This window comes from Ctenocephalides felis, unplaced genomic scaffold (genome assembly GCF_003426905.1).
Source record: "Ctenocephalides felis isolate EL2017-DRISC unplaced genomic scaffold, ASM342690v1 CF-g0.4_SCAFFOLD_01170, whole genome shotgun sequence".
Taxonomy (NCBI): domain Eukaryota; kingdom Metazoa; phylum Arthropoda; class Insecta; order Siphonaptera; family Pulicidae; genus Ctenocephalides; species Ctenocephalides felis.
Genome location: NW_020537324.1, coordinates 65,488,251 through 65,507,346, shown reverse-complemented (window position 1 = coordinate 65,507,346; position 19,096 = coordinate 65,488,251). Strand labels below are relative to the sequence as shown.

Below are 19,096 nucleotides of genomic sequence, written 5' to 3'. Positions count from 1 at the left end.
CCACCCTATAAAATTGTCTGTCAAATTAATGTGTAATAAAATACTATAGATATTATGTGACATGTTGAGGAGGTTATGGAAGATGATTCATAAAATACCCGTGATGGGAAGGGTCATATTTTTAATAGATAAAATAGTTTTATAGTCTTAATCTTATTAGTAATTTTAACTTTTACTACGGGTATTACTATTACTAATAAAGAAACCTATTCAATGTTCATTTAATCTCTTCTGTAGTTAGAATTTGTGTGAATTTCTACTCAAATATCTGCTTTTCTTGTAAGCTTAATGAAGTCTCAAATACTCCACCGTAGCTTACAATTTGCTTGAAACTTCTAGCATGTTTAATCCTGTATTTGCATTATCCGTTCTGCAGTCGAAATGTGGTTTGTTAACTGTACTAATTAATTCAGATTTACTGAAATGGTATGTAATATAAATTATGAGAATTTCTATGTACATTTTATATTGCACTAGCTTTATTGTTGTAGCAAACTTAAAATGGCTTTCCAAAAAATTTAGAAAGTTTTTTCTGGCAAATTTAAAATGGAACACATAATATATCTTATTTGATGAGATGTTCATTTTTTCGGTTTCTAAATTGTTTCACACCAAAATTGGCAAAAGTGACTATTTTTTTAGCCTAAATTCCACCTCTCGTTGACCATTAATCAAAGCTTAATGAGAAACTTCTGCTTCTGCTAAGTAGTGTGTTTGTTCATATTTATAATTGTAAAATATGTCTACAGTTTTAGATTAAAAAACTGAAAAGTTGTTAGTTCAAAATCTAGGTGAGTAAGTTTTGGTAAAAATCGGTAGGACCGTTTTTGGGTAATTAATTACTGAGCATTTTTTGACGATTTTAACCAAAATATGCATACTAATAGTTCACGTGTCTTGAACTATCATTTCAAAATAATATAGGTATACGAAATGTAAATACAAAACGTTATCAAAATTTTGAATAATGCCATTTTGTAATTTTAAAATTCTGAATAACCACAGATATTGTGCATTTAAACACAATTTTATAGAAGTTATTCGATCAAAATTGGGAATGGTTTCATTATCATTTTCTAATAGAAATTTATAATTTATTATTAATAAAATTTAATAAGAATCTTTATATATGTGAGACGAAAAAAATAAAAATTGAGTAATATCTATCTAAAAAGTGAATAAATAAAATTAATCATATTGGTGTTATTGGAGGCAATAATGATTATTTTCTTATAATTTTGATCAACAATTACATGATTTTACTATTCTTTTATTTAAATCTTTCATAACAAAAATTTGCTTCGAAATTTGAATTTTCAATTGGAATATTGTACATGACATCTTTCGTTAATTCATTATTTTTGAACAATTTACAACATTTTCAGAAAATGCACAATATTTAGCCATAATTTTCAGATGATTCATTAAATTTTCATATAAGCTTCAATATTGTCATAAAATTTGCTATATTTTCAGGCTACTTATAATATCACCAGACAACATAAAATATTTACTAATTATTTGAACATTTGGACTTCTCAGATAAGGTACAAAATATTACGAATTACTTGCAATTGTGTCAAGCAATTTCTGACAATCTCATATAATATACTAAATTTTCTATGAACTTGCAATGAGTTGAGTTCCAACAGTTATGAACAATTTATAGCATTTATGTATAACTCGCAGATTTCTAGAAAAATTGTAATATTTTAATTCATTTTAGGTAATATACCTTCATACAAATTACAATATTTTTATGCAATTTATAGCAATCCCACCTATTTACAATATTAATAAACTATTTGCATCGTCTTCTGACAATTTTTGATACTCTCATATAATTTATAAAACTTTGATGCAGTTTGCAATATTTTCGGACAAATTATAACTTTTACAGGCAATGCAAAATACTTCCAAACTCCTGGCAACATTTTTAGGTAATTTATAACAATTTTATACAATTTACAAGATTTTTAGACAATTTAGAGAATTTTCATCCAATTGTTCAATATATTCATGAAATTGATAAAATCCATACTTCTAACTGACTTACAGCATTTTTAGGCAAAACACGAAATCATTTACGAATCATTTGCAACACTATCAGAAAATTTATTTACTCTCATACAATAAACAGCATATTCAGTCAATTTTTGCATCTTCATACAATTGTTCAATATTTTCTTCTAATTTGCAATATTTTTAAATGACTTATAGCATCTTTAAACAATTTATATAATATAATAATACAAAGTATACAAATCATTTACAGCAACTATAGGCAATGCATTACGATCTCATACCAAAGACTACATTTTCAGACATTTTTTAGAATTTTCATACCATAGTTCAATATATTTAAGAAATTTGCCGCATTTCCAAATGACATATAATGTTCAAACTTATCTTAACAATCTTCAAACTTATTTTCAAACAATGTAAAAAAATCAACTTCAGACAATGCATGACTATCTCATGCCCAACACAATATTTTCAGGCAATTTTTGGTATTTTCATACAATTTCTACTGTTCAATATATTAACCACATATGCAATAGCGTTGAATGACTTACAACATTCTCATACAATAAGCAAAATTCCGAAATAATTTGCAACTTTATCAGGCAATGCATGACAATCTCATCCTACTTGCAATATCCTATGCCTATTAGCAAAACTTTCAGATGACTTATACGATTTTTGCTCGATGTGCTACAATTTTGTCCTTTTCGATGGCAAATATTTCACCCTAAACTGCCCCGAACGTTTAATCCTTTATTTGCATTATCGATTTTGGCTTCGCCTGTCGGATCACTTAACCGCATTAATCACCACGAATAGGATATTGACTAGTCAATACTCTGTTCCATTTGCCAAATTAATTGAGCTACAATATAAAGTTCGTGTTCGGATCACTCGTGTTTTACGAAATGCCATTACATTGTTCTACATCAATCTTTCCAAAGCTCCCTGTTTTTTTAATTAAAGATTTTATCTCAAACTACATGAAAGAGCGAAAGAAAAATGGAACTTAAGAGAAGTCTTTTGTTAAGCAAAGTAGTCTATTGTGAAATGACTTGGTCTACAGCTTTGATGATGATTGTGATGATTCATGTGGAGATTTTTTTATGATATCCTGTACAACATTGCTTTAAATTAATTTTAGTAGTGATAAATCTACGGTATGTCTCAAACTGACATTCAACTAGAGTAAGAATGCTTCTGGAATGTGCTTTCGTGTAATGGTTAGATGCAATACTATCCACAAAATTTAATTAAATTTTAAACTATTTATATAGAAGTGTTGGTGTTTAAAGATTTTTTTAAATTGTGAACTGTTTTACCCTGAATCCAGTAGGTAGTACTGCCCATTATCATTATCAAAAGTGTAAACAATATTTATATCATTTGCAACATTATCAGGAAAATTTATGGCTTATAAAATAAACAACATTTTTAGTAAGTTTTTGAAATCTTCACAGATATGTTCAATATATTCATGAAATTTCCCACATTTTCAAATATCTATTTCAACATCTTTAGACATTTATAAGTTCAATATTTCTAATCATATTTAGTATACTATTGTATTTATTTTATTTGAGTATTATTTATTGTACTTGAGCTTTTTGAAATTATAATGCTAATATGAGCCTTTTGAGTATGTTTGACGGTAGTTTTATTATTAACGTTTTATAACGCACGATATTAGTTAATTATTATCACATTCAAAAATGTTAGAAATTAAAGATCAAAATGAAGCATAGGAAATTTATTTTAAAGTTGCATTTGTTAATTAATGTAACGTAAACTTACTTAGGTATTATTAAGTCACATATATATGCATTATATCACTTTTATTTGCAGTATATGATGTTTATCGGTAATTTGGTAATAATTTCAGTCTTGTTTCATTCTGATAGAAAACTATATGGAGCACATTTGCTCCAAGTCAGAATTTTAGCGTGCCATGACATATATAATGTAAAAAAATGTATAAAATTATCTTTTAGATTGATGTCTAATAAATCATCATAAATTATTATACTATTGAGTATTAATCAAATAAACATACAGTTATTTATGGAATGCACTTCACAATAATTTATTTTAGTAAAATGATTAAAGCTAAGTCTAATTGATCATTTCTTATTTTACACTTTTTCTGATTCAAGTTTTAAATATAAACTTCCTTATAAGAGTTAACATAAATGGTGCTTTAAGTGACAATAATTGTCCAAGTAATCTGGATCTATTTTTAGCAGATACGCCACTGGATGTAGCTGCTAATTTCCAGTCATTGTTTTTGTTCCATATATTGTATCTGCTCATAGTATGTGAAAACAAAAATTGCATAATAGAGATAAATGCAAAATTATTAATGAATTTAAAGTAAAATGTAGCCAGTTTACTGAAATTGCTATACCAATGCCCAATTTCGTAATGATTTATGATGATTTATATATAAATTGTGTTCCCGAGTCTACTAATGCCAGGTTTAGTACCAAATTTATATGATCAGAAAAATAATAATGAATATAGATAAAAATTTAAAATAATAAATTTGGGGCAAATTGTCTATTTTGCTAAGGTGAGTTCTTGTTTAACTGTAATATTAACAAAATCTATGAAAACCTGTGAATCATCAAGAATATGATTGGCCCGGCCGATCTCTACCAAAAACTCATCAGCACGATTCCCAACCAATATCTTTCGAACGGTTTTTGAATTTTCAAATTTGATTCAGAACTGCGGGATAAAACGTGGACAACAAATTTTTCATTTTTCTATGATTTACAAAGCAACGGTTCGGCGGATCGTAGCGCACAACTGGCAAACGATAGTCCTCATCGAAATACATCGAATGGCTTTTAAATTTTTGAAATCGGTTGAGTCGTTTTTGAGCAAACGTCGATTTACGGCAAAAAATCTGTTCACATACACACATACATATACTTTTTCAAATTTGGTCTCATTCGATTCAGAATGGCTTGAAACGTCGAGAAAACATAAAATTAGCGAATCGGATTTTTTAATGAAAACATTAACTCCCTCAGGAAGTTAATAATGAAAATAGATAAGTAGAATTTAAAATATTAAATTTGGTGAAAATTGTCTGTTTCGCTGAGGTGAGCAATTCTTGTTTAACTGTTATATGTACAAAATATATGAGAACCTGTGAATCATCAAGAAGATACTAATGATTTGAAGCTAACAACTTATCGAGTAGAATATACATTATTAAAAAATTAATACCAGCTGCATTAATAGGATCTAGATTGCAGCAACCCTTGCTTTCTAAGTTTTTCTCTACAAATATTCTTTATCTATTTCCAGGATCGTTTCAAATTCACCATCCTGAACGCTATCTTGGTAACCAGTCCAAAAGCCGATTTAGTGGAATTGGTTCAATCGGAATCCCGGGTGATGCTCTTGTACAGCACTCGGGAGGAGGCGAGCGAGATCCTCCTGGCCGCCAGAGATCTACAGATCACCGGCGAGAATTACGTGTGGGTGGTGACGCAGAGCGTTATCGAAAATCTCCAGACGCCCTACCAGTTTCCAGTGGGAATGCTTGGTGAGTTGTTAACTGAGATTAGAACTGAATTTTAAATAGTTGCTTTTCTGCTGGGAATTGTTGGTTGTGGAGTCGATAATACGTATAGTTGTATAAGACTTAGACTTATAAGTTGTATAGTTGTACCTTATATCGTAGTTGTATAAGAAACAGGATTTGATTAATTTATTTTGTTAACATTCATACTCATGGCTGTTGCAACGTTGATATTCATGAGAGTAGTATAAGGTCGACCAAAAAAAATTCGCTGGCTGATTTCAGGCGTTTTTTTTCTTTTTTTTGAAAAATGCGTAATTTCGAAAATTTCTTTTTTTTCTAAATTTGTTTTTAAAATTCCTGTCTTTTGGCTTTCAATTTTTTAGTTGTTGATATTGATCCTAGACAAAAAATTTTTTTAAGGAAAATTTAAGATTTCTTTGTGTGATACAGCACTGAGCCTGTCATGAACTCTATGTATCTAACTATTAGTATCTATTTTGTCTCGGGCAAACTGATATCAAGTAGTTAAACGCAACCTGATTTCAAGTGAAAATAGGCCGTTGCTGCAGAAACACAGCTAGATCAGATGATTATTTCAATTATCTTCTAATAGTAAAAAATATTATATACAATTTTAATATGCTAGGGCAATTAATGAGTTGCATTCTATTAGCATTCTTCAAATAACAAATATCAGATCAATAACAGAAATTCGATGTTAAAAAAAGATATTGATGAAATTGTCTGGTTTACTGATAAATATGAGAAAAATATTATTTTTATAGGTAGTACGAATGATTTAATTTTTTTTTTTTAAATATAATTCAAGGCCTAAAATAAAGTATATGATAAAGATTATTAATTTCCTTTAGTAAGTTATAGTAATGGGCTGAAAATCGAAAACTTTTGCATATCTTTACGTTTTGAAGGTTTCTGAACATTTTTGCACACATCAGAAAAAATGATATTTGTGTGTAGGTATCTTCTGTATGTCCGCATTTTTTCGTCCACGGTCTCGCGCGCACGGATCAACCGATTTGAATGGTTAGAAAAAACATTCAATTACTATTGATAGGGAGATGTGCAGATTAGTTTTTAGCAAAGGCAGGTCTAGCCATTTCAAAGATACAGAGCTAAATATACAAAAAATTGCAGTTTTTGGGAGAACTGAGCATCCAATTTGAATGATTTAAAAAACTTTCTACTTATTTTGCCAAAAAAAATTTCATTTTTTTTTTCTTTTTGTTTCAATTTTTTTTGTATATCAAAAATAATTTAAATTTTAATTTTAATTCTGGCAGAAGTTCTAAAGCTCACTTACATACTTTAAATAAATAATTTTATTTTTGTAATTTAGTTTATATAATTCTTATAAATAAATATTAGACAATATAACATTATTGATTATAACCTATTTGAAAATATTTAATATTCCTCGATAATTTTGTTACGCTGCGAAAAGTTCCAGCAATTTACCTTAAGGCACGATGCCATACACCACTAGTTTTAAATCATTCGAGTTATGCCTCAATGCAAGTTTCGTGAAATTATTGATATGTGAAGTTAATCGACTTAATCATTAAGAAATTTGGCGATATTTTCTACTGTTTCTATAAAAATTAATGTTTATTTATACCAAGTTTAATGGTCTTTTATAACTATATCATATTTTATAGAATTATAATATTTTAGAATGTTTGTTTAAAATCGTGAAAAATGTTTTCAACAACTAATAAGTATGATCAACAACTGTTACATTTCAAAGAGATTTAAAATTAGTTCAAAATTTTTCACAAAATTGTGGAGAAAATTGTTGCACTTTTCTGATAATTATACAAAAACGTCTTCGTGGATCTCTTTGATACTATAAGTGCTAGTTCTTATGCAGTTTTATCAAATGGCTTGGCGATTAATAAAATGTTGACAAAAAATCAAATTATGACATACAATCGAACTTGTATTTTCTCAAATTTCAGTCTAAATAATTTGTAATCACTTTCAACGTCGAGGAAGTATAACAATAACACATAAAATTTTCTGAAAAAATCACAAACAACTCCTTTGGTGAGTTACATTTTATTTCATCAGATAACTTACCAAAGTTACTTCTTTCTCAAAGTAAAATGTTATTATAAAATCAATTTTACACTTCACTGAAAACAACTTGTTGAGACTAAAATTACATAGTGAGATATGAGAATATCTGTTTTACAACCTCCTTGAACATATAATTATTACACCGCTATCCACTAGATCATATTTTACGAGTAGTAATATTTTAAGTTAATTAGCTAATTAATTGACGATAGCTGATCACTTAGATGCAGAGAGTATATTATCGAGTTACATTTATAATCACTCACCAGTGTAAACTTGAGTCTATCAAATTGCCTTATCCAAACTCCTTCCGCTTATCTTGTTACTGTTTCCTAGGTACATTATGATATTATGAGTTTAAACTTGCATATTATGTAATTTTCGCGAACCATTATCTTGGTTCTGAGCCCAACGGAGCGTATGAGCGCCAAGCTACCGAATTAATATATTATCATTTTGTCAGATAATAAATATGAAATATAATATATGAAATAGTTGGCGAGTTGGTAATAAAAGAATCTTCAAGGTTCTGAAAAAATTGTTTATGGTTTATTGGATACTGGTTTACTCGTGGACCAAGGCTAGGACCTGAATCATAGGTTCCGGGTACGATCACGTTTGGAGGAGCTTGATGTCAAGCAGTAGTGACATCGGTTTCCATTTGGAAATATAAATTGCAATGTGTTTTCAAGTCTACTGCAAGTAGTGCATCAATATCAATTATGATACAGAAATTGAGAAAAAATCTGTTACACAAAATAGCGACAACTGTCTAGGTTTCCATATGTAAAACCGACGTAACATTCAGTCAAATTAACAAACATATATATATGTATATATATATATATATATATATCTTATATATAAAATTCTTCTGTGTGGATGTATTATTTGATACTTTTCCTAAACGGTTATTCGGATTTTGATAATTCTTCTTAGAGTTTATCAAAAAAAATTTTTAAAATTAAACGAACGATAAAACTACAGTAATATTGTAGAAATAAATGGCAAAAATTACAAAAAAACACTTATCATTGTTTGACATTGAAAACATTTGAACTGTCATCTACTAGAATCAATTTAGCTGAAATTATGAGCCTAGATAACATTAGAATGTAATATACAAGAAAAATTAAATGTTTACATTATTCTTGTCGAAAAACAGCTAATGTATGTCAATTAAAATAATATAAGATACAGTCAACAGTATATGTTTGGCAGATGTAATTTTATAATTCAGCTTAATAAATAACAAAATAAGTGCAAAATTGCATATATAATTGTTTAAACTTATTAATGTCGCATTTTGGTTCACTTTACTAAATTATTTAACAATACAAAAAAATATTTCTACTTATTAAAAAAAATTATTTAGAAAAATTCATTTGTTTGGTATTGGATATGGAATATTTAGCAAGTTGATCTTAGATTGAAGAGTTCTCATATGAACTTGAGTTTACAAATTAATTCACATAAGATTTTAACAATAATGTTTATTAAATTATTAGTATGAAAAATGTACTGTAGAAATTATAATTGCCAAAAAGCAATGTATAGGATAGGATATTAAAAAATTGGATCATTTGAATTGTGAACTTGGATACAGGACAACGCCTGTCGGGTCAGCTAGTATACATATATATATATATATATATACTGTGGCTTCATGTTAAGAACTCAGACTAGCAATCACTGGTTCCTAGTTCAGTACCCATCATGATATCAAGTAGTAGTAATATTTCATTAAAATTATAAATCTAAATTATGAGAATAAGTAATGATACCCTGTGACTTATACCTACAGAATAAAATACGAAAAAAAATTATGCCTTTAGATTAGTTTTTGATTTTGCATTTTACTATATTTGATAAAATTCAAATTTTGTAAATATAATTGATACGTGACTGGTTGTTTGCCATATTTGCCATGTTCACATAAAAAATTACAACTTAATTTCAGAAGCATTTTTACAAGAGATAAATTAAATAATAAGTTATTCCAACTCTGCTGATGAATATTTCTATCGAAATGCTAGATCCAGGTTTTATACAGTTATCTGTAAAAATATACCCACAAAATTTAAATTTTGCATTAGTTAAATAAGCCACTCAAGCCGAAATTTTATTGAAATTAAAAATAACACATTTGACCTGTTTGCCCTCTATATGTCCCATTTTATCGCATCTATGGGGTAATATGGACCAAGTGACAAATTTTTGAAAAACAGCAATTAATACATTTCTACAATGATGAAAGAGCTGGAAGTTCTACTGAATATAGTCAGATAGTTGTTTATTTGTTGTGTTAGAATTGTATTGGTTTTCACAGTTTACTCATAGTGAAATTTGACCTTTTACAAGAGATAAATCAAAGAAATATTCATTCCAGCACTATTGATGTATACTTCTAACAAAATACCAAAATCAAGGTTATATTATAAAAGTAATATTGAAATGCTAATAATTTTACTTAAATTTTCTACTATCTAATATTCCATGAAGTTGTTACAAAGTTCTATTCAGTTCCAGTTTATGATTTTGCATTTTGTATGTTACAAACGAGATTAATGTGAGCTGATAATGTCTTGTATCGTGTAACAAGATTTATTTCGTGCACTTCGAGAGCGCAAATTATAATAACTATCTTGAATCTACGCTTCTTCGAGCATCCTATAAGACATCTTATGAGATTAAAGACCATTAAATATTTTATAGAGATAAATTTCTGGAACTACTTAATTTGTAAATTGTAATAAAAATTGAAGTACTTGTTGTTTCTATTCTACTAGATATTATTAATTTTCCGTAGGGTAGTTATAGTACTGGGCCAAAAGTCGGAAATGAAAATGTTTGCATATCTTCACGTTTTGAAGGTTTCTGAAAAATTTGGCATGCCTCAGAAAAAATGGATTTGTGCGTGTGTTTTCGTCCACGTTTTCGGGCGCAAGGATTTACCTATTTAAATGGTTCAAAAAGCATTCGATTCCTATTGATCGGGAGATATGCTGGTTAATTTTTGGCAAAGGCAGGTCGAGCCGTTACGGAAATACGGAGCAAAGAATGCAGAAAATACAAATCGAGTTTTTGAGTGTACAGAGTATCCGATTTGAATGATCTGAAAAACATTCAATTTGTAATGATTGGGAGAACGTTAATTAGTTTTTGACAAAGGCAGGTCCAGCCGGTTCGAAGACACAGAGTTATATGTACAAAAAATAGCAGCTTTTAAGAGAACTAAGCGTCCAATTTGAATGATTCAAAGAACTTTCTGCTTGTTTTAACAAAATTATTGCTTTTGAAAAAATCAAGTTTTTTGTTTCAAATTTATATCAAAAATAATTCACATAGTTTATATAATTCTTATAAATATTAGACAATGTTATAATATTTATAAAAATCTATTTGAAAACATTTAATATTTCTCGAACATTTCGTTACGGTACGGGAAGTTCCAGCAATTTGCCTTAAGGCACGATGCTATACACCTCACTAGTTTAGTATGTATTTACATTAAGATTCGATACCTATCTTACAATTTCAATTTAAATGCATAATGTGTGCAAATTGAATAAAGAGGAAAATTTCAATGTAATTTTATTGATGGTTTCACTAATGGAAATGCATCAATTAGATATATTTCAAATAGTATTTTCAAAGAACTGCTTCAAAGCTTTACATGTTAGCCCAATTACTTATTCGAGAACACGATCTGCATACATTTTATTCTTCTCATTTAATATTCATGAAATTAACGTTACGATGGGTCTTGTAAAATTCGAGCTTAAAAAGCTTCTATTTTTAAAAGAAATTGAGAATACATTCGTACGCCCTATTCTGTAATATATGATAATATTTGGTATGTATATATAGTGAAGTTGAAACTTGATTCCCAGAAAGACGAAAAATCTATGAGAATATTTTTGATTTTTTTGGCTGCACTTAAGTGTATATTAATTAAGAAGTTAGTAGAAAGCAATAGAAATTTTATGACAACTGCTATATTAGTTTTCGAGATATTCGCTTTCAAAGTTTTACAATGTTTAAAATAAACAAAAAAAATTTTCATTTTTTCGACGACTTGTATGGTAGATAGAGGGTCCAAATTGGAAATTATTTCCTAAAAAACTAAAAATCATCACATAAACTAGAATACTAAATTATTTTACTCAGACTGATAAATATTGAATATCTAAACACTAGATGTTCATAGGCCACACTCATAGCAAAATGGGTAAAATGTTCATTATCACTTGGTTTAAATATTTCATCACACATTATATGACAACTTACAGACTAAACAGTTTACATCTACTTTAGGAGATATTTAATTTGCAATAAGAGAAGCCCACAGAGTTAATTCACATAACTATAATACATAAAGAGACCCTGATGAAAATGAGCAGCATAATTCACAAACACAAAATATATATCATGAATATTACAACAGGTACGAGTTAGTGTAATGTAGTCTTAAATTACATTTTCGTAATAACACAAAATTATTTCAAATGGTTTTGATTTGTAATTAGGGTAAAATATTATATTCAAAATGTTTTAAATTCATGCTGGCGTTTACACAAAAATGTTATAAAAAACCAGTTGGTATTGGTATTTTGCCTCGGAAAGTTACATGAACTTCCCGATATGTGTAAATCATCGACTTCATCAATATAAAATAAATTAATTTATGAGTTATTAAAAGTATTTCAGGTAGATTTATTACACATAATTGAAAACAAACGAACACGTTAATTCGGAGTATTTTCTAATAGCAAATTTTCAAAAATCTACAATATTTATAATTGAACCAGTTTCCGTAGGACTTTAATGGCTTAGTATGTTCATTAAGACCAAATACTCTATCATTATTCTGAGTAAATCGTCATATTTCAATTTTAACAAACGTTAAAAACTTATTTTCTCAAACTTTGATGAATTTTCAAAATTAAACCACTTGTCGTAAGGCCATAATATTTCAGTAAGTTCTATAAGACCAGGATATATATCGCCAAACAAAGTTCCATTGAATTCGGCTAACATTTTTTTTCAACAATTAATTACAAAAAACGGCTCCTTAGCTTTTCACCTAAAACTAATCAGTATCATTCCCAACTAATATCTTTCGAACAGTTTTGATTTTTTTAAAATCGATTCGGTAGTATGAGCTTAAATGTGGACGAAAAGTTGTACACTTTGTTTTCAAATTACAAAGAAACGACTCGGCATATCGTCTCACAAAACTAAAAAACAATAGTCTTCATTGAGATACATCAAATGGCTTCTAAATTTCTGAAATCGGTTCAGGCGTTTTTGAGAAAACGTTGAATAAAGGTCTAATTTTGACAAATGCCAAAAAAAACATGCTAATTTTCGCAAACTTTGAAGAATTTTCAAAATTAAACGACTTGTCGCAGAGTCGTAATATTTTAGTATGATCTACAAGACTATTTTATCTACGGTCCAAAAAAAGTCATAAAAATCGCCGTTTTTTTTTTAACTTTATTACAAGGAAACGTCCGGCCGATCTTAGGCAAGAACTAATCAGCACGATTCCCAACCAATATCTTTCGAACGGTTTTTAAATTTTTATAATCAATTCAGAAATTCGGGCTAAAACGTAGACAAAAAATTTTTCACTTTTCTGCGATTAACAAAAAAACGGCTCGGCCGATCGTCGCACAAAACACAGAAATGCTAGTCCTCATCAAGATACATCGAATGGCTTTTAAATGTTTGAAATCGGTCCAGCCGTTTGGGAGAAACGTCGATTTACGTGTCTGTTCACACACACACACACACGCACATACTTTTTGCAAATTTGGTCTCATTCGATTGAGAATGGCTTGAAACGTCGAGAAAACATAAAATTAGCTAGTCGGATTTTTTTATGAAAACTTAATCTTCTCTTTCGGGAAGTTAATTATCAGCCTCAGTTCCATGTCGCGAGGTCACCAGATATTTAACACCATCTTATATACTGACTACTTGCATAAACATGTCATCTCTAAGTTTTTGTGACGACAAGGTCGTCAATAGTACATACCATGTTTAAACGACAAATTCTTATGATATTTTATAATATTAATATATTATATCACGTAAATATTTCTTTTATTTCAGGTGTCCACTTCGATACATCCTCTGGTTCCTTAGTAAATGAAATAACGACTGCAATCAAGGTGTACGCTCACGGTGTCGAAGGATACGTAAATGATCCGAACAACGAAGGCAATAATCTCAACACCCAGCTCAGTTGCGAAGGAGCAGGAGACTCGAGATGGGCCACTGGAGATAGGTACGTCCATAGTTATTCTACTGGAATAATTACATTCCGAGAAAATCATTATCGATAACCGCAACGAATTGATACTGTTAAAGTTTCGAATAGTTGTGTTGCCAAGCCGAGAAATTGAGCATGACACGAATAATTGATACCACCAGGGTAGAAATTCAAACTTTTGTTAGTAATATAATAACAATGTTTATTATTAGCCATATTTTGCTAACTACCAATATTTTTGAAAATATTTTTTTATATACTTTTGGGAAAGACAAACTTCATACAAAACTAGTTGGTATTGGTATTTTGCCTTGAGGCAAGTTACATGAACTTACCGATTTGTGTAAATAATCGACTTAATCCATGATAGATAAATTAATTTATGAGTAGTTAAAAGTATTCGAAGTGGCTTTATTACACATTATTGAAAATCAAACACGTCAACCCCGTTGGAGTATTTTTTAAAAGCAAATTTTCAACAATCAATAATTTTTATAATTGAGCCAATTTTTTGTAGGACCTTAATTATTTAGTATGTTCATTAAGACCGAGTACTCTACCGTTATACCAAGTAAATCGTCTAATTTTAATTTTAACAAACTACTCATTTTTTAAAATTTTGATGAATTTTTAAAATTAAACTACTTGTCGTAAGGCCGTGATATTCAAGACAGAAAGTTCTATAAGACCATGATATATATTGCGAAAAAAAGTTCCATGAAAATTGGCTTAATTTTTTTTTTCAACAGTTAATTACAAGAAAACGGCTCGGTAGATTTTCACCTAAAACTAATCAGTATCATTCTCAACTAACATCTTTAGAACAGTTTTTAATTTTTAACTTCCCGTAGGGCAAGTTATAGTAATCGCAAAAAAATCAAAAATGAAAATTTTTATATATCTTTACGTTTCAGAGGTTTCTGAACATTTTGGCATACCTTAGAAAAAATGGATGTATGTGTGTGTGTGTGTATGTGTGTGTGTATGTATGTATGTGTGTGTATGTATGTGCGGATACAAATTTTCGTCGACGATTTCGGGAACACGGATCAACCGATTTGAATAATTCAAAAAACATTCGATTCGTATTGATAAGGAGACGTGCTGATTAGTTTTTGGCGAAGGCAGGTCTAGCCGTTCCAAAGATACGGGGCAAAAAGTGCCGAAAACGGTAACTCAGTTTTTAAGAGAACGAAGCGTCCGATTTGAATAATTCAAAAAACATTTTACTTGTATTGACAAGATGAAGAATCGATAAAATTTTCATGAAGGTAGGTCTAGCAGTTTCGGAGATATGGAGGAAAAAGTAAAAAAATGAGCCATTTGGCGGTCAAAAATGATCATTAGACATATGCTCATAAAATTATCAGATATTTTATAGAGATTTTAACAATAAGTATTCAATTTGTTAACATTCCTATGGGTTCCGTACCAATGCTTATGCTTTAGACAGCGACGCGACGCTTACGCGCTTTATATTTTGTCCCTATGCAGTTAAAGCAGTACGATTGATTGCTTTGAAAAGAAAGTTCAGATCTTCCACAATATGTCAAAATAAAGAAAAAAAAATTTTTTTCAAAAAAAAAATTAAAAAATTTTTTTTTTTTTAAAAAAATTTTTTTTCAAAAAAAAGTAATTTTTTGTCCAATTTATAGTTTCTCAAAAATCTTATTTTTTCGAAGTAAAATTTTTTCAAAAATGTTAAAAAAATAATAATTTTTGGTACGGGAAGTTCCAGCAATTTGCCTTAAGGCACGATGCCTTAATTGCCTTAAGACAGAATTCCACTTACAGCTAGTTTAACATCGATTTGGTAGTATGAGCTTTGTGGACGAATTTTTACCAAAAACTCATCAGCACGATTCCCAACCAATATCATTCGAACGGGCAGAACTGCGGGCTAAAACGTGGACGAAATTTTTTTCACTTTTCTGCTATTTACAGAGAAACGGCTTGACCGATCGTCGCGCAAAATTGATAAACGCCAGTCCTTATCGCGATACATCGAATCGCTTTTAAATTTTGAAATTCGGTTGAACCGTTTTTGAGAAAACGTCGATTTACGGCAAAAAATCTGTTCACATACACACACATACTTTTTTCAAATTTGGTCTCATTCGATTCAGAATGGCTTGAAACGTCGAGAAAACATAAAATTAGAAAATCGTATTTTTTGATGAAAACTTCTCCTTCGGGCAGTTAATAATAAAATATTTTTTAAAAATAAAAAAAATACAAATCTTTAAATTTTTTTCTTTCGCCTAAAGCAATCGTTTTGTCAAACTGCTATTTTTTACACATTTAGCTCTGTATCAACAAAATGAAACGGTTGCAAAATGAAAAATTGAATGTTTTTTGGATCATTCAAATCGGATGCTCTGTTCTCTCAAAACCTCGATTTCTCTTTTCTGCACTCTTTGCTCCGTATCTCCTAAAAAGCTGGACTTGCCTTTGCAAAAACCTAATCGGCTAACTATTCAAATGGAAAAATTCTATACATTACTCGTTTTTGAGATAATGAAGGATTTTATTTTATTCTGAATCGTTTGACATCAAAAACCTATGTATTTGTATGAATGTGTGAAAGGATAGTAGCCAAAATTGGATTCTCATCGTCGATTTTATACAAATATTGTAGAATTATATGAAACGTGATAACGACTCTCGTTGATGAGTTTCTCGATAAGTCGTTTTTTCAATTAGCAAATAAGTGCAAAAATATTTATTTACTTTTATATACATTGCATTTATTGCACTACATTATGTATAAAACACATAACCATTAAATGTAAATTCATATTTTACTCAGTGTATAAAAAATATTATATGAAATGAATTTCCTCTAATGCTGGCAAAACATATTTATATCATAAATGTTAAAACCATCAAATCAAATAACGTATGGTTAAAGTGGGATTTTATATTTGATGTTTACACAAAGAGTTTATTCAGTTAATATTTGATAGATTTTGCTTTGTTTGTGTCCCGTCTTTTTAACCCAAATTCGATGAACGTTTTTTTGACATTTATATAGAATACAATTTTATGGGGAACTATATATGAAACGTAATAGAATTTGGGAGGAAATTGAATGCGACAGTATGGTAACAAATAGTAGGAACTCTCTGGTTTAAATTGATACTTTGCAGTGGGGAATCTGTTACCGTTTTTGCCACTTTTTACCCCGTATCTTTGGAACGCTTAGACCTGCCTTTGCCAAAAACTAATTAGCACGTCTCCTTATGAATACGAATCTAATGTTTTTTGAATGTTGTTGATCGGGATTCCCGAAATCGTCGACGAAAATTTGTATCCGCACGCTTTTGTCTAAGGTATGTCAAAATGTTCAAAAACCTTTGAAACGTAAAGATATATAAAAATTTTCATTTTCGAGTTTAACATCATAAAAGTTAATTTAATTCAAATATTATTTGTGATAGTTTTATTTCATTAATATAATGGAAATTATGTGAACGGATAATTTTGTAATAATTTTGATATTAATAATATTGGCTCTGTGAAATAATTGTACATAAAATCGAATCCATTATTTGTCTACATGGACTGATTTTTTTTATTAAACATTTAAAAATCTCAAGCACAAGATTTAATTTTAGATTAAGCGCGTGACATATGACATATAATGAATCTGGAGTATTTTACGATTGTCGGCAACGCTCGTTCACTAAATGACGTCACAGTCCTTTTCTATCTTTTGACACTTTGCGCTCGACTAGCAGTCCATGTAGCAACGTCTATGGTATTAGTTAATAAGTTACTTATTCATTCTAGATAATTGTAGTTAAGTTCATTGGATTTTACTTGCGCTATTTGCCTTAAGGCACGATGCCTTAATTGCCTTAAGACAGAATTCCACTTACAGCTAGTTTAACATCGATTTGGTAGTATGAGCTTTGTGGACGAATTTTTACCAAAAACTCATCAGCACGATTCCCAACCAATATCATTCGAACGGGCAGAACTGAGGGCTAAAACGTGGACGAAATTTTTTTCACTTTTCTGCTATTTACAGAGAAACGGCTTGACCGATCGTCGCGCAAAATTGATAAACGCCAGTCCTTATCGCGATACATCGAATCGCTTTTAAATTTTGAAATTCGGTTGAACCGTTTTTGAGAAAACGTCGATTTACGGCAAAAAATCTGTTCACATACACACACATACTTTTTTCAAATTTGGTCTCATTCGATTCAGAATGGCTTGAAACGTCGAGAAAACATAAAATTAGAAAATCGTATTTTTTGATGAAAACTTCTCCTTCGGGCAGTTAATAATAAAATATTTTTTAAAAATAAAAAAAATACAAATCTTTAAATTTTTTTCTTTCGCCTAAAGCAATCGTTTTGTCAAACTGCTATTTTTTACACATTTAGCTCTGTATCAACAAAATGAAACGGTTGCAAAATGAAAAATTGAATGTTTTTTGGATCATTCAAATCGGATGCTCTGTTCTCTCAAAACCTCGATTTCTCTTTTCTGCACTCTTTGCTCCGTATCTCCTAAAAAGCTGGACTTGCCTTTGCAAAAACCTAATCGGCTAACTATTCAAATGGAAAAATTCTATACATTACTCGTTTTTGAGATAATGAAGGATTTTATTTTATTCTGAATCGTTTGACATCAAAAACCTATGTATTTGTATGAATGTGTGAAAGGATAGTAGCCAAAATTGGATTCTCATCGTCGATTTTATACAAATATTGTAGAATTATATGAAACGTGATAACGACTCTCGTTGATGAGTTTCTCGATAAGTCGTTTTTTCAATTAGCAAATAAGTGCAAAAATATTTATTTACTTTTATATACATTGCATTTATTGCACTACATTATGTATAAAACACATAACCATTAAATGTAAATTCATATTTTACTCAGTGTATAAAAAATATTATATGAAATGAATTTCCTCTAATGCTGGCAAAACATATTTATATCATAAATGTTAAAACCATCAAATCAAATAACGTATGGTTAAAGTGGGATTTTATATTTGATGTTTACACAAAGAGTTTATTCAGTTAATATTTGATAGATTTTGCTTTGTTTGTGTCCCGTCTTTTTAACCCAAATTCGATGAACGTTTTTTTGACATTTATATAGAATACAATTTTATGGGGAACTATATATGAAACGTAA

General features: G+C 29.4%; 1 protein-coding gene across 2 annotated transcripts in view; it reads left to right on the top strand.

Annotated features, from left to right (window-relative positions):
* The window catches only part of LOC113368485 (glutamate receptor ionotropic, NMDA 2B), a 172,809-nt gene that overhangs the window by 85,092 nt on the left and 68,621 nt on the right, over positions 1 to 19,096 (top strand). For both annotated transcript variants that reach the window (XM_026610034.1, XM_026610035.1), the window contains 2 exons: positions 5,341 to 5,581; positions 13,778 to 13,952. In XM_026610034.1, the coding sequence (XP_026465819.1) occupies positions 5,341 to 5,581; positions 13,778 to 13,952 (416 nt within the window). The remainder of the gene's footprint in view (positions 1 to 5,340; positions 5,582 to 13,777; positions 13,953 to 19,096) is intronic.